This window comes from Lissotriton vulgaris, chromosome 6, assembly GCF_964263255.1.
Source record: "Lissotriton vulgaris chromosome 6, aLisVul1.2, whole genome shotgun sequence".
Lineage (NCBI taxonomy): Eukaryota > Metazoa > Chordata > Amphibia > Caudata > Salamandridae > Lissotriton > Lissotriton vulgaris.
Genome location: NC_141694.1, coordinates 1,240,306,546 through 1,240,322,934, shown reverse-complemented (window position 1 = coordinate 1,240,322,934; position 16,389 = coordinate 1,240,306,546). Strand labels below are relative to the sequence as shown.

Below are 16,389 nucleotides of genomic sequence, written 5' to 3'. Positions count from 1 at the left end.
CATGCTACAGGAATGGGGGGAAAGTAACTTGGCGGCTTCTATGAACTTAGTCTGCATTTTAATCAAGTATGCTGCTAAAGATAGAATCAGACTGCTTGATGAAATTAAATTACTTGAAACCAAATTATTGACGTATACTGAAGTGGAAGAAACAAAGAAGTTATCTGACATTATGAATGAGAGGTTGAAAAAACATGAAGAAAAAATCAAAATTCGTAAGGCAACCAAATTTACCCGGGATGCCAATGACTATCGTGATGGCAAAATTTTCACATTTTCACGGAAATATGACTCAGCCAAAAGGCATGCTTTCAGTAAAAAGAAAAGTCATATTGATGCCGCAGCTACAGCTGGTGCCATACCGAGTACTAGCGCAAGTGGCAGTTCACATAGTCAGAACATGCAATCTAGAAGAGAGCCTCAAAACGAAGAAAGCGATGGTACAGTGGAAACAAGCAGTCTGGACTCGGATGTAAGTTCCATCAGAAGTGAGTCCAGTGATAATTTAACCTCTTCTTCCTCAATTAATTCGGATTTAAACTTAGTGGGACTAACAAAACTCAGCTTGCAACAGGAAATGGATTTTATAGTGGAGGAAAGATTACAGACTTTGAGGCCAAGGCAACAATCATTGCTAACAAACAAAGAAGGAACAAGCGGAGAAAAGAGAGGCGCAAGCGGCAACAACAGCGCCCAAACACAAAACAGAAAGAAGAAACCATGGGTAAAACGCCGCTAAACGATAACACTATAATAAACCTTTCTAACGTTACATTAACCAAGGCGGAAGAACAATTGTTATCTCTGGGCCTGAACTTTTGGACAGTTCAAAGTTTCAACTACGCCATGACTAGGGTTGATCTGTTCTTCTTTATAAGGAAATTAAAACTAAAGAAGCATTTTGTGCTTAAAGCCATCAAAGAGTTACCTAATATGAATGACACATCTGATGATTTAAACAGTGACAGCATCAATACATTGGCAGCTTCAGATGTGCATATTTTTCTTGATGTGAATGATCTAAATACCTCCACTGATGATACTGAGGCAGACCCGGATGCTTCCACACAAACACCTCTAAGCAAGATATCTGTCTTGCAAAAAGGAGTGGGTCTTAGCCCATTCAAAAGTAAATCCAGATATGTTCCCCTGATGCCCAAAGACGCCATCGACGTCTTCCATGACTGTGTAGTGAATGACATCAAAAAACTATACAAACAGACAAATACAAACCGAAAAGGAAGGTTGCATACATGGAAAAAGAATATGGAAAATTAATTTAAAAACTTGGAGAAAATCATGAAATAGTGGTAAAAAAATCGGACAAGGGAGGTAACCTAGTGATTTGGCCCAAGCAGGATTACATTTCAGAAGCCAAACAACAACTTTCTGATCCCCTTTAATATAAAATTTCCACCCAGAAAGAATACCTCAATGCCAAAGGTGAGTTACAACGGATGCTGTCCTAATGGAAGAGAGAAGGTCTTATTTCTTCTGAGGAATATAAATTTATGCACACAGAGTTCCCTATAATGCCATCATTGTATTTGATTCCTAAAGTGCATAAAGGAGTGGTACCAGTGCCCGGAAGGCCAATTGTATCTGCCATTAAAAGCATGGGGGAAAACGTTGGCCAGTATATTGACTTCTTTCTCCAGGACATTGTCAAAAACCTTGCTAGCTATGTCCGGGACACCAGTGACTTTTTACTCAAAATCGCCAATATCAAATGGGAAGATAGTATGTGGTTGATTTCATTGGACGTAGAATCGTTATACACGAGTATTAATCATGTACAAGGTCTCAATGCTATTAAGTACTACTTGGCTAAAAAACCTATGGCTTTTTATGAGCATAATAAAGTCATTCTGGGCCTTATCCATTGGTGTTTACACAGCAACTTTTTCACCTTTGGCAAAGATATTTACAGACAACTAAGAGGAGTGGCGATGGGGGCCTGTTTCTCCCCCAGCTACGCGTGTTTACACGTTGGCTGGTGGGAGGAGCAGGTCCTCACCGCGTTGCACTCTACTACAATGAACAATCATGTTGTCTGTTATCTGAGGTACATAGACGACATATTCATGGTGTGGAAAGGTTCTAAAAATGAGGCACTACTGTTTATTGATGATATGAATAACAACTCCATGAACTTAAAGTTTACTGCCAATATTGACCAACATAGGATGCAATTTCTGGATGTGGAGATTTATGTGGCTAATTCCAAACTTAACACCACACTCCATAGGAAGTCTACCGCTGGTAACATGACTTTGCATGCGACCAGTATGCACCCTAAACACACCATCATGGGAATACCTTATGGAGAGATTTTAAGGCTCAAAAGAATCTGTAGTTCCCCTTCTGATTACAAACAATGCCTAGATGAATTGCTAGTGCGATTAAAAAATAGGATTTACTCTGATAAGATTCTAAAGAAAGCAGTTGAAAAATCTCAATCTAGACCCAGAGAGAGCCTATTTCCCACATCCCAGTCAGAGTCAGAAGCCGATAACATTCCTGACATCCGAGAAGATGGTCCACGCATGATTACTGCTTTTAATAGTGAGGACAGAAAATTAAAGGCAATTCTGAAAAAGAATTGGCCCATAGTGCTCAGTGATCATATCCTGAACACTAAGTTGCCGGCCAACCCTATTATTACTTTCAGACGGGCTAAAAGTATGGGGTCTGCTTTGGACAAAGCGGCCCCTGAATTGAAGTCCAAAACTCCTTGGTTGAAACCTTCTAGGGGTTTTTTCAAATGTTCCAGCTGCCTTGCGTGTAGGTTCGGCATCAATACTTTGTATTATTCAACTCCTTTTGATGTAGAACCTAAAATGATCATGGGCAATTTCAACTGTAAGTCAGACTTTGCCGTGTATGTCCTGACGTGTACCTGTGGATTACGATACGTTGGAAGCACTAAGCTACAGGTACACGTCAGGATTTTACAGCATTTACGCGCCATATTACATAGTGACCCAGCATACCCGGTAGCCCGTCACTTTAAAAGAACACACAACAATGATTTATCTTGTTTGAAATACTTTGTGATAGGCGCTATATCGCCCCTCGAAAGAGGAGGCGACAGGGAATCACTTCTAAGACAGCTGGAAACCAAGATGATCCTAGAGCTCGATACACGTTGGCCGAATGGTTTGAACAATATCGATGAGATGCATCACTTTTTGTAATATATTGTTCTTATGCCATAATAGTTAATACATCTTTTAGACCCGGTCCATTATGTTCCCTCCCTCTTAGTTAGGTTTCCTATTTCGAGGTTGAGGTCGGGTCTCATTTCTGCTGCTCACTCTTATATCCATCTTAATCGGCTATTGGTTGAAGCATAACTACTTCGATGTCTGTATATATATTGATTGCAGTTATCCTATTTGATGTCATTCTTGCATTTTTCCTTGGTGTAGATTTGTGTGTATATAGACATTTATATTTTTATATATGTATCTATGTGCATCTCTATTTTTCTACACTGTTTTCTACTTTTGTACTTTGACGGACGTCAAATTTATTCACATGAATTGTCATATTAATTATAATGTTTTATTTTTCATACTGAGTGTATATATGTGCAATTATATATCTATTTGTATATATGTGAACACGCACACTACAAGTTTAGGTGTATTTATTGGATTTTATAATACTATTTTTATACTATTTATCATTGAGTGACGAATCATGTTCATGAATTTTGAGATATTTACTAGTTTCCAGGGATCTGTGAAACTTATATATGCCATGATATTTTCCGTCTCTTGCTTAATGAACGGTATTGCACAGAACTTCCTAGCTCTCTCTCTCGCACTTTCTCCTTCTTTGCACTTTATTTCACTCTCACATAGCACTTTATCAGCTGCCCCTGTTATAAGATCAGACAAGCTTTATGAACATTATATTGTATGTAAGAATGTTTCTAAGTCATACAAGTAATCTGTATTTATACAGGTAGATTGTGTTCCAATGTTAAACGTTTAATTGTGATAGGTTTATTCACCTTCAGTATTGTACATACAAGAATCCGGGATTTATCCGGTTACCAATTAAGTTTGTTTGTTCAAAAAATGAATAACTGCGGCAGTATGTTTTCACTGTTTACTTGTCACATGACACATCACACCACTGTGAGGGGGTGTTCCCTTTGAACTTTGCATTTAAAAATAAGCATTATGTCTTTAGTACATGTTGCAGCGTGATCAAAGGCATAACTTGCCAGAAACGCGTAGCTGCTTTTTGTGTACCGAATAAATCGTCATGCTGAAGTTCTGTGGTCCGTCTCCCTTCTGTTTGCTGGTGTGCTAAGCTGGAGCTGGAGCTGGAAACACTGAGAGATTCAGAGGAGTCACGTGATACATATATATATATATATATATATTCACTGAAAAAACCATAGGTTATAGACCATATATAGTTAGGGATTAGCATTTAAAAAACCTTATTTTATTTGCACAAAACCATTGAAATTCCATATATAGTTAGTTGCACTAACTATATATCGCGGACCCGCAATCCACTGCTAATGATGTCACATATTACATCATTCATGACATGGTCAGTGACATCACTGATGACATCACTGATGACATCTCAAATGACATCACTGATGACAACACCCAGTGACTGTATGTTTCTGTAAAGTTAAAATATGTCTTACATATTGAAAAATGAGTGGATGTATAAGTGTCTGGATGAAGGATTTAGTAGGTGCATGACTGACTGTATGAGAGAATGATTAAATGTGTCTCACTGAGTGCATGGGTTAGTGATTAAAGTGTCTTAATTTGGCAATCATTATTTATCTTCTTCTGTAAACTGCTGCATGTTTAAATCAGTAGCTATAATCAGTAACTATATGGATTATTGAATGGTTGCCCAAGTATTTGTATGGGAGACTGAGTATGTGTGTGGGTGGCTGGGAGGTGTATAACTCTGTGCATAGATGTGTGAGAAGTTGATTCCCTAGGTGTATGGGTTCAAAAGTGCATGTAGAAACAGCTGTATGGACAGTTGACTGTGTGCATGAGTATATTGGTGAGTGAATGGATATCTCAGTTCTACATGTTAAAGTAAGTACATATGTAAAACACACTCCATGTGAGAGTTGACATATATAAATAACTGAACATAAGAGCCAGTGAATGTGAGAGTGGCTGTATGAATCATTGTGAACTTGTATCAAGGATTGTATAAGAGAGTAAATATGTGTTAGTATATGTTTGAATAAGTAAGGTGTGTATAACTGTATAGTTGAGGAAATGGAGGTGTGATTGATTCTTTGCATGACTGACTAGGTGTGTGAGTAACTCCATGGATGTGTGACAGTCTGTGAGTGCCTGTTTACACTGAGTGTATCTAAGGTTATATTAGAGTCTGAAGATGTATTATCACATAAATGATATCATCAGTGATGTAATCAGTAATGTCAAATGAGATGTCAGTGATGTCATCAGTGATGTCATTTGAGATGTCATCAGTGATGTCATTTGAGATGTCATCAGTGATGTCACTGACCATGTCATGAATGATGTAATATGTGACATCATTAGCAGTGGATTGCGGGTCCGCGATATATAGTTAGTGCAACTAACTATGTATGGAATTTCAATGGTTTTGTGCAAATAAAATAAGGTTTTTTAAATGCTAATCCCTAACTATATATGGTCTATAACCTATGGTTTTTTCAGTGAATTTTCAAGGTTTTGTAAATGCAAATTCCTAACTATATATGGTCTATAACCTATGGTTTTTTCTGTGAATTTCATTGGTTTTTTAAAAGCTAATATCTATAGCTGTAAAATATATTCTTTATTAAGTGACGTATCACGTAGCCCGTGAGACGCCTCATGATGCATCGCATAACCGTGACGTATCGTCTCTGCAGCGCAAACCAAACCCAAAACGTAAGCGCGCCAGAACACGCTTAAAGATATATATATATTTTTTTAACCTTAATTAGACAAAATCCACACATGCACATATCACAAACGTTCAAAAAACACAATATGTCGGACTCCCGGTACGCTGCCGGTTAGCTGCCCGGTTAACGTACCAGGAAGCACCTTTACCGCGAAAAATCGCAATTTTTTTTTTCACCCCCCAGGGAACTTTAATAGCCCCCTCATCAATCCTAGGGGTTCAGGAGGGGTCTGCCTTACCCCTTTCATTCATTTACACCTTTTTTTTTTTCCACCTCTTGTCTCTCGATCCCACAGAGAGACAAGATGGCGGCCGCTCCAGACTGTTTACAATGATAACAGCCAATCAGCTTCTCCTCAGACTCCCGTTACACTGCCGGTTAGCTTCCCGGTTAGCTGCCCGGTTAGCTGCCCGGTTCGCGTACCAAGACGCGTCTCTACGGCGAAAAAATCGGATTTTTTTTTTGTTGTTTTTTTTGGCCCCGCGTGGCTTTATAATATCCCCCTCATCAATCCTAGGGGGTCAGAAGGGGTCTACCTTGCCCTCTTTCCTTCATTTCCCCCTTTGTTTTGGCCTCCTCTTGTCTCTCGATCCTACCGAGAGACAAGATGGCGGCCGCTCCGGACTGTTTACAATGTTGACAGCCAATCAGCTACTCCTCAGACTCCCGTTACACTGCTGGTTAGCTTCCCGGTTAGCTGCCCGGTTCGCGTACCAAGACGCGTCTCTACGGCGAAAAAATCGGAATTCTTTTTTTTTTTTTGGGGCCCGGCGTGGCTCTATAATATCCCCCTCATCAATCCTAGGGGGTCAGAAGGGGTCTACCTTGCCCCCTTTCCTTCATTTCCCCCTTTGTTTTGGCCTCCTCTTGTCTCTCGATCCTACCGAGAGACAAGATGGCGGCCGCTCCGGACTGTTTAGAATGTTGACAGACACCGGAGAGCCAATCAGCTTCGCTTCGCAAAGTTCCGATACGCGAAAAGTTCGCGAACCGGAGCACTGCCCGGAGCGCTGTTACAGATATATATCTTGTTTTAAACGTTAATTTCTCAAAATTCACTGAAGCACATATATTGAGACCTAGCAAAGGCACATCGGGCTAACAGTCCCTACAATTTTGCTAAGTTTCGTGAAAATCCATTCAGCCGTTCGGGCTAAAAGTGAGGCCAACCGCCCTATGGAAATTAACATGGGAAAAACGTGTTTTGGGACCCCCCTTTTTTCTCGGCCCCCCCTTGACGAACCCCCCCCAAATTTCCAGGAGCTGCTCAGAAACAAAATGTGCCATTTTCCTGAAAATTTCAGCCAATTCCGTCCACAAACGCCAAAGTTATTAGGCATAGAATTTTCAAAAGTTCCATAGAGAAAAAATCCGAACTATATATACCTACTGGCTATCGCCAGTAGGTAATATATATATATATATATATATAAATATATATTCCTTCGAGTTTCCAACGTTCGACCACAGCATACGAAGCAAACATGGAAAAGGGAATAAAGCCACCAAGTAAGCGCATTCCAATTTTCAGTGCATTTATTTGTGAATAAACAGCCCACCAGTCGTCATGACGCGTTTCGCCTCATATATATATATATATCTGTGTGGGCTCACTAATGTCTGAGGTTTGCTGTTCAAATAAGCAGAAAAGAGATGCCAATTTATAGAACAGCTGTCTTGGCCGAAGCCAGTTTGATACCTATCCATTGTTAACGGAAACATTAAGATAAAACGGCAGAGTGTTAAAAGTAGTTGTCCCCAGCAGCAGCAGTCTTTGTTGGAGTCATTGCGATTTACATACTCCTTCGTTCCAGGCCGGACGAAGGGGTCCCCTCTGGAAAAAAAGATGTTTTGGGATTTAAGAAATGCAATTATTTGTATTCCAGGGGCCGTTTCTGTGCTTGTCCTTGACAGTTTGTTTTCTACCAGTGTCAGAATTGTTACTAACTTGCAGTTTAGCTGCGGGTCCTCTGGTTTGAAACAAGCTATCACAGCCTGTATCTGTGGAGGAATCCCGCCGGAGAGGTGTGGTGCAGCGGCCAGGGTGACTGACTCTGGACTATGGGGTCACAGTTCGATCCCCGGTGCCGGTGTTCCGAGAAGCATTGTATCCCCATGAGGCCCTGCACCACAATATCTCGCTTAAGCATCCCGAGGGCCTCCAGCGCCGGGATACCACTTCGGAGGTAGCTGTGCGCTTTACAAATACTGGTATTTCATTTCATTTAAGCAGGTGAGACCTATTCTCCTTCAGATTGATGCATGTGCAGTTCAGATGTGATTTGTCCTAGGTTCGGATGCAGCACAAGCGGCAGCACGTTGCACTTTGCCCCCTTTTGGCAGCTGAAATCTCTAGAATTCCAGTCCCATCTGACTTAAAAGGGCCCGTATAATGCGGTCCTAAGGCATTAGATGGTATTCCACTCACAGCAAAGTCGTTTTTCATCAATCACATTCACAGTTCAAGAATAGAAATTGCGCAATGCAGCAACGCTCTCACGCCTAGAGCAGAATGTGTGTTTAGAATGACATAGACATTTCAAACTTCAGATGATTACTGATATTTCCGTATTCACTCCCAACATTCCTTTAAATTTGCAGAGGGAAGGTCCAAAAAAGTATGATTTTTGGAAGGACGTGATTGCTGCAATAGAATACAACTACAATAGCTCTGCTTTTAGAGGTAAGTGAACAAAAGATTGATTGGATTGGTGAGTATGCCTGCCTTCATTAGCAAACCAAAGTTTATATTTTTGTGGTTTAGGCATGTTCCACAATCAAATCATTATCCCCCTCACTTGATCTTTGATAATGTGTTTTAGCTTTCTCCTTCTTTTCAAATGTTAAGGTATTTTCCGACAAGGCTGATGTTTACCTAAGCTGCTCTTGGTTACTCACTTGCAACTTTGTGATGGGAAGGGAGGGGCAGCTAAAGTTTAGAAATGTACCCAATAGTGAGAAGCGTTAATGTTTTTACTCGCATGTGTAGTTCCTCTAACTGCCATGCGAGGGCACTCTTGTTTAGTAGTTGGTTACCTTTTTAACTTGTAGCAGAAATTCGGTGTTCTAGTAACCACATTTGCTACTGGTCTTGCCTTTTCCACCATGTTGCTTTTTGCTATAGCTAACACATTGTATGTTTTCGTTTTTTAATGTTCTAAGTATGCATGTTGTTCACAAAGGTTAAACCGTTTTGTTTCTTGTTTTATTGTTCTCGTTTTGGCGTTAAGAGCTCATCCTCCAATGGCAGGATACTTGGATATACTTGGGAGGGAGAACAACCTGTCAGTCCCACGTCCCCAGCAATTCTTTTGCCATGTACATTTGAGACATTTTATGTGGTTCAAGGAGAGAGAACATCTGGCAATGAGAATACATATAGAGCTTTAGCCCAGCCACAAATAAGGAAAGTGAAGTTATGTCTGACCTTCACCTCCTGGTCTTGGTCAGACAGCATGAATCTGCATCCTTCTTTCTAAAAACGTAGCAATATTCAAACAATTGGAAGTGATGGTTAGATTATCTTGGGAAGGAGTATACTTAAGGAAGAAAACATTATCTTCCCGAAGAAGAGTGTGTAGCACGTGATCTTAAATGGGCTACTATGTGATGTGGAAAGTTAAATAGAAACCGATTTACTGTCTGTATGAAGGTAAACCTGATTAAACTCCTAATGTTGCTTCTGTAGGCATATGCTAAACAACAGTGAAATTATCAAATGATGGCAGGAGAGCTGCCTCATATCAATGTACAGGATGCAAAACAAAGAAGTATGGAGGGATAAATCACTCTTTTATTTCCGTCTAGGGCACCATTAATTACCCTGACGTTCTCAATTATTTATATGGCTACAAATACTGATGATTCAATTAGATACACATCCCATTGGGCAGGTCTCTGGCACATCAATTGATTTCACATAAATTAATCAAAAAAACACCAATAATAGTACATATATACATTTCACAAACTTCAATACAAATGTGCATATACACAATATCTACAATACCCTAACGATTACACGTACTCGTGTACACTCATAAATCTGAGTGGTACACTAAGAGGTAGTCCTCTTCGCACATGAGGTATCACACCTCTCTATCATTTAATTATGTGTGCATATAACCTTTATCTATGCTCAAATTAATTGGACTCCTCAGTTATAGCAACTATGCTAATAACAGTATGGCTTATACACACATGCACATTCTCCTTAGAAGCTTTCTTTTTTCTTTTTTTACATTTGAATTACCCTTTAGTTAGGTTCTGCATGATATAGTAACATAAAAGAAGAAAATCGCAACAGTAGAGCTTTGTCTATGGTTCCCTGCCTCCCCGTCCTCACCCCCAGCCCCAAACTGAAGCTGTGTGTTCATGCATCATGCATAGATTGGTGCCCCGGCCCCACATACGACTTGATTCCGTGCTCGACGCTTAGAATAGTAGAAGCCTCACCTTCAAGCAGTATGACCCTATAGTCTGCCAATTTCCCCCAAATCTTGCTGTGTTTCTGAGGGCATCAATGAGCCGCATAAACCGGCTGTTCACTGACCATGCACCAATTCATTCCCCTCTCCCATTCGGTCACCGATGGCGGGGATTCCACCCACAGCATCCCTCTTTGCCAGCATGAGACCCATCCAAACAAGTGTCTTGCATAGCACACTGAGACAGTTCTTTGTCATCCATGATATGCAGGAGGATAAACTTTGGGTTACACGAAGGGCTCGAGTCGGGGTACCACGCGGGTGGACGGCGTCCCGCCACTTATTTTACCAGGTGGACGCCGTCGCCCCTGCCAAACAGCTGGACTTCACTCTTTGGCCTATCTGGGACGAGGAGCTCGGAGCTCTCAGCACGCTGCTCACATGCGGACTTCTCAGATGCAATCGCATCTAAGGGGTGAGTGAGGGGAGGCAATGAGCCCGATGGTGCAAGCCACCTGTTGTGACGTCACTTCCTGTCGTGACGTCACTTCCGGTGACAGCGTCCCCCCACTTTAGGACTTGTGCCCTGGTTACACGGTATCGGCTGGCACAAGACGTTCCTCATGCAGTTCAGTTCTCCTTACAAAACGGGCGAATGCTGGGGCACCCCCATGTGGTGTGCAGAAAGTCCCCGGGTTGGGTTGGAAATAAAAATCGGCCCGGGCACGCTAAAAAAAATGTGACCCACATTTGCATATTGCCTTTCCGTAAAACACTGCTTCGGCAACATTTTACAAAAAAAGGGGGGGGAGGGGTTTTAAAAAAAATGCACAGATAGTTTACACTGGTGACGCACACCTGAAAACAAGTGAAAACTATTTTTGCTCAGGCCCCTTGCCCCCGCTCAGTATGCATATATTAATGGGCTGGCCCAGCTAAAGAAAGGGAGTGACACCTCTGCCCATTTATAAAAGGGAGGGAATGGATGCCCATCTACCTCCAGAAAGGCCGTTCAGGCACCCACTGGCGGCATCGAACAATACAGAAACCGCCCAATTCGGCCCCCCAGGCGGCTCAAAAAAGCAGCCTACAGCCGGAATTCGGATACGGGCCCCTCGGGCATTGCCTGAGTGCCCTTGTTACCAATCCGACGCAGAAAAAGTCCCCGTCTTGACTGTGGCACCGCAGGCCCATGGACGAGGCGATCACCTCCATTCGGCAAAGCCTGTGGAGTGTAAGGTAGATCCTGTGTTAATAATTCAGCTGAATAAGACTTAGTCATGCAGAAATCGCCATGCTCCCTGTGGAGGCGCGATACGCCATCCAGTCATTGCTAGGCCTACAGGTCTTGCTCCCAGGTGGAGTGCAGCTCCACAAATAAATCCGGGGTTTTCCTTCCGACCAAGGAGCAATAGACCTGTGAGACCCTGTGGTCGCCTAGGTTGCCCCCTAACAGTTTGCCCTCTAACGCATGAAAGTTGGGGAGTTCGTCTCTTTCACCCCTTCTTTCTTTACTTGCTGGTTGATTATTTCTTGTCCTCTCAGAAGAGGGGCTTTACTCTTGGATAACTCAGTGAATATTACAATTTTGGAGTCTTCTTGACACTGGGAGTGCATAATGCCACTGGATCCTAGGGCAGTCTGTGCACAGTGTAGGGTAATAAGAGGAAATCAGGGGTAGAGACAAGTGAGCGGCGAGCATTGTGCTTTCTAATAGAATGGGTTCCATGCTCTTTCAAATTTCTATTTCCAATCCAATCGTTTATTCATGATAGCTCAGTTTTGCTAGGACCTAATTTTGTCCTCAATATTGAATGTTAGTGGGCTTTTCAAGGTTTTCCGATCTTTGTTTAATGTGGGCTCTAGTTATTAAAATTGTAAAATATTTCCAAATGAGAATAAACCGAAGTACAACAAATGCTATAGCAGAATTTATCCGCAAATTGGATTCTGACTACCGTGACAATATCTCAATTTTTGATATTGTTATGCCTTGAACATCTATCGGATAAGGGTTGTTTAAATACATACAATTTGCTTGGGTTTAACGTAACCTAAATGATATGCACTATTATGTTATCTTGAAGGTGAGGTAATTCTGTGTAAATTCAATAAAAGCTAATCTCAGTGTTTTTCCAAACCCTCAATTATGAACATCTCTGACTATTTCTGCCTCGCCTAATCTTGATTCAAGCCAACCCAAGTATTAATTAGATCATACATCTTTTGTATAACATGTTTGCATCCCTCAATGACCTTATGTTATTATAAATTGCGGTCTATTTTGAGAATTAAGATGCTGACCAGCAGTGGCGGCCGCAGACTACCTAAAGTGGTAGGGCGGCCGCGCGTGGAGAGGGCGGCGGGTTGAGTAGGGGCGGAGATCAGATATAAGACTAAAAAGAAAAAAAGACTTACCTGCTGTGCCCCTCTGCTCGGCTTACACTGACGCCTGTATCGCTATTCCTCTCAGCAGCCAGCCAGCCAGCCGACGGCCGGAAGTGGATGGGCCTACAGGGCACAGGCTCTGCACCCAATCCAGTGGCCGCTCTCACCTCGCCTGGGATGACAATTATTTTTGATGCTCCTTGCCCCAAGACTGCCTCCTCTGATTCTCTCACTACCACTGGGTAAAAGTGCCCCTCATCTCTCCAATCATAAGTTATTGCTAAACACAGCGCCCCCCTGAGGTCAGCGCCCCTCAACAGGTCAGCGCCCAGTGCGGCTGCACCAGTTGCACTGGCCTACAAGCTGGCCCTGCTTACTGAAGCCACACTAAGGTAAATGCCATCTTGGATGCTGCCCTGCTCAGAAAAGAGTTGTTCTTAACCCCTTCGCCGCGGGGGTAATTCCTCCATGGCGCAGGGGAGGGAGGGGAGGCCGCGGTGTTCGTGACGAGCCCAGCTCATCATGAGGCACAGTGGAGCTCTGCTCATGACGTGCTGGGCTCGTCACAACTCCACCCACTGATTGATTCTCCCGCACAGGCGGGGAATCAATTGCGCATGGGAATGCCGCGGCCGTTATGACAAGCCCAGCTCGTCTTGAGTGCCTTATGACGAGCTGGGATCGTCATAAGCATGGAAGGAGTTAAAATGATTTTGCAACCTTCAAGGCAGCAGTTAGAAGCCCAGCAAGGTCAACTAACATTTCTATATTTTAGAGGTCGATACACTGAGTACCGTTACGTTTCATTCTTCCCACTGAATCTGCTCTGTAAACTTACTGTCAGAACCTTTTTCTGCTTATTATAAATGCACGAATACCTTATGACTCAAAGTCAAAGTCAAAAAGTACTTTATTCGGCTAAAAAGGTATAACCATAAAAGCAACAACAATCATATTTCATTTACATTGCACAATATTACATCAGTGTAGGAGGTTATAAAAAACAGTACATAGTGTTTACACTATTACAGGTCATTCAAGCAAAGCGACTTCCTAAATTTAAAAACCAGTTTAAAATACTCAATTAATGAAGCCACAGTAAAAACATTGTCCATTTTTTGCAGTACTAAATATGCTAGGCGACATCTGTTCACATTCATTTCCTTTAAAATGGGGACAATCAGTTTTCTACGAGGCAGCGTATAGAATTTACAAAAAAATAGAACATGTATATTCGATTGTATAGATATTTCATCACAGGGACATAGAGGGAGTTCTTTGGACCATGAATTCATTACAGGGAAAGTAAATAATCTAAAAACAATGTTAGCTCTAAAACGTGTTAAAAGTAGTCTATCAAAATTACACATATATAAACTTAAGTATGGCTGTAATTTGTCACTTATTAAAATTAATTGATGAGAAGTGACAGTATTTTTATTCGATTCATCAAGCTGTCTTTTATTTCTGAGGAATTCCAAACATAGTGTCTTCAGGTCTTTTCTAGGAATATTTGCCATGGAAGGCGGATCATTGTAATAGAGTGAACGGTCTATTTCATTAAGGAACGTTTTAATGTAATTTAGCCATTCAACAACATTTTTAAGACATCCTGTATTATGGCTCGATTTAATACACATTCGTTCACTGTCCATACTCTGTGCCATAGTAAGATGGGTTGTACTCTAATTGTGTCCGTTATATAGGGAATCCCCAACTCATCATGGCATATAGAGTTCGCTGTACTCTCTGGAAGTGATAGGATGTTCTTTAAAAATTTATTTTCGACTATCTGAAGTGACTTTATATTGGTATAACCCCAGAGGCCAGCTCCATACAGTGCCACAGATACACACGTTGCATTGTACACAGTTAAAATTTCCCTGATTGGTTTCATTCCCAATTTACGTGTAAAACTTTTTAGTGCCATGATTGTCTTAGAGAACAAGAGCGTTCGTACCTTCACCGCACTTGACCAAGTACCAGTTTCGTGAAACAAAATGCCAAGATATGGGAAGGTAGATGTTCTTTCTAAGGGGGCATTATTTATGTACATTGTTTTCATTTGTTTTTTGGTGCGCGTGCCACAATTCATTGAAAAAGTCTTACTACAGTTTATTTTTAAATTAAGATCGAGCATAAACTGGTTAAAAGATGTTAACATTTTTTGTAAGGCAATGGGGGTGCGCGCCATCAGAACGGCATCATCTGCATACAGGAGTGTGGGAATAAATCTCTTTCCGATCTTAGGCATATCCACACACTCTTGCAGCAGGCACTTTTCCAGACCATTTATATAAATAAGAAATAGGAAGGGCGCCAGTACGCACCCCTGGCGCACTCCTCGGCCTATTCCGAAAGATCTGGTACATTCCCCCTTCTTGCCAAAACGTACAACAGCTGATGCTCCTGCATATAGGTCCCTTAAGAATTGGATTATCGGCTTTTCCACGCCCAATTGTGACATCACGTCCCATAATTTACTATGGGACACACAATCGAAAGCTGATGTAAGATCAACAAATGCACAATATAGGCGCTCCCTTTTTATCACAGTATGTTTCTGCTGAATCAGGAACAAATTTAATCCCTGCTCTATTGTTCCTATGCCTTTTTGGAATCCAAATTGTAAATCACTGATTACCCCCGCCTCCTCCGCCCAGTTTTGCAGTTTAACTAAAATCACTCTACCAAGGATCTTTATTGACGAATCCAGAAGGGAAATTGGCCTATAGCAGGCACAATCTTGTCTGTTTCCCTTCTTGTAAATGGGTACAATAATTGATGTGAACCAGGAAGGGTTCAATCCCCTTACAAGAGCTGCATTAAAGAGTTGTACAAGTATCGGGCCCCATAGTTCGATATTTGACTTGTACAAATCCGCTGGGATTCCATCTGGGCCCGCCGCTTTTCCGCCCTTGGTAGCTCCCAGGCTTTCAACAATCTCTGGTAGTGTTACTTTAAGTTCACTTTCCTCCTCAAATGATTCGCCTTCTGTGTTTACCCCAGTATTTCTTAACTCATCTACTGACGTATACAAGGTGGAAAAATGCGTGACCCAACTATCCTCATTAATCGCAATTTCCAACTGTGCTTTGGTATTTTCGTATGGTGGGGGGGCGTTTACCACCCTCCGAAGGCGGATGCATCCCTTGTTTGTGAGGCTGTGCAAAGTTCTTCCCATACTCCTTTTTTAATTGCTTCTTTTCTGTTTTTTAGGGCCTCATTATAAGCCTTCCTTAAGGATCTTATCTCTACAGCATCACGCGGATCCTTATGTAATGCATGTTTAAGCTCTGTTAGAGCCTTAGTGCAGGTTTTATCGAACCATCTTGTACCCTTCATTAAACCATTTTTTGATACTAAAAGTAGGTTCTCTTTGATAGTGGAAGCAATAATATTAAAATTAACTAATATACTTTCACTATCGGAATCCTCATCTAAACAGATCTCAAAATTTTCTGGGCAGCTAATTAACAATTTTTTAAGGAAGTCTTCAGGTACCACCTTACTCCACTTGAGGGTGTACCCATTCTGTCTACCTAATGTAATGTCTGGGACAACCTGTATTTGCTCATTATAGGAGGCCAAGAAAAGGTTCTCCATCTCAATTTTTTGCGGTAGGTGGTCACT

At 41.6% G+C, this 16,389-nt stretch overlaps 1 protein-coding gene across 2 annotated transcripts in view; it reads left to right on the top strand.

The window, feature by feature from the left end:
* The window catches only part of NT5DC1 (5'-nucleotidase domain containing 1), a 1,423,540-nt gene that overhangs the window by 239,350 nt on the left and 1,167,801 nt on the right, over positions 1-16,389 (top strand). For both annotated transcript variants that reach the window (XM_086927341.1, XM_086927342.1), the window contains exon 6: positions 8,543-8,624. In XM_086927341.1, the coding sequence (XP_086783467.1) occupies positions 8,543-8,624 (82 nt within the window). The remainder of the gene's footprint in view (positions 1-8,542; positions 8,625-16,389) is intronic.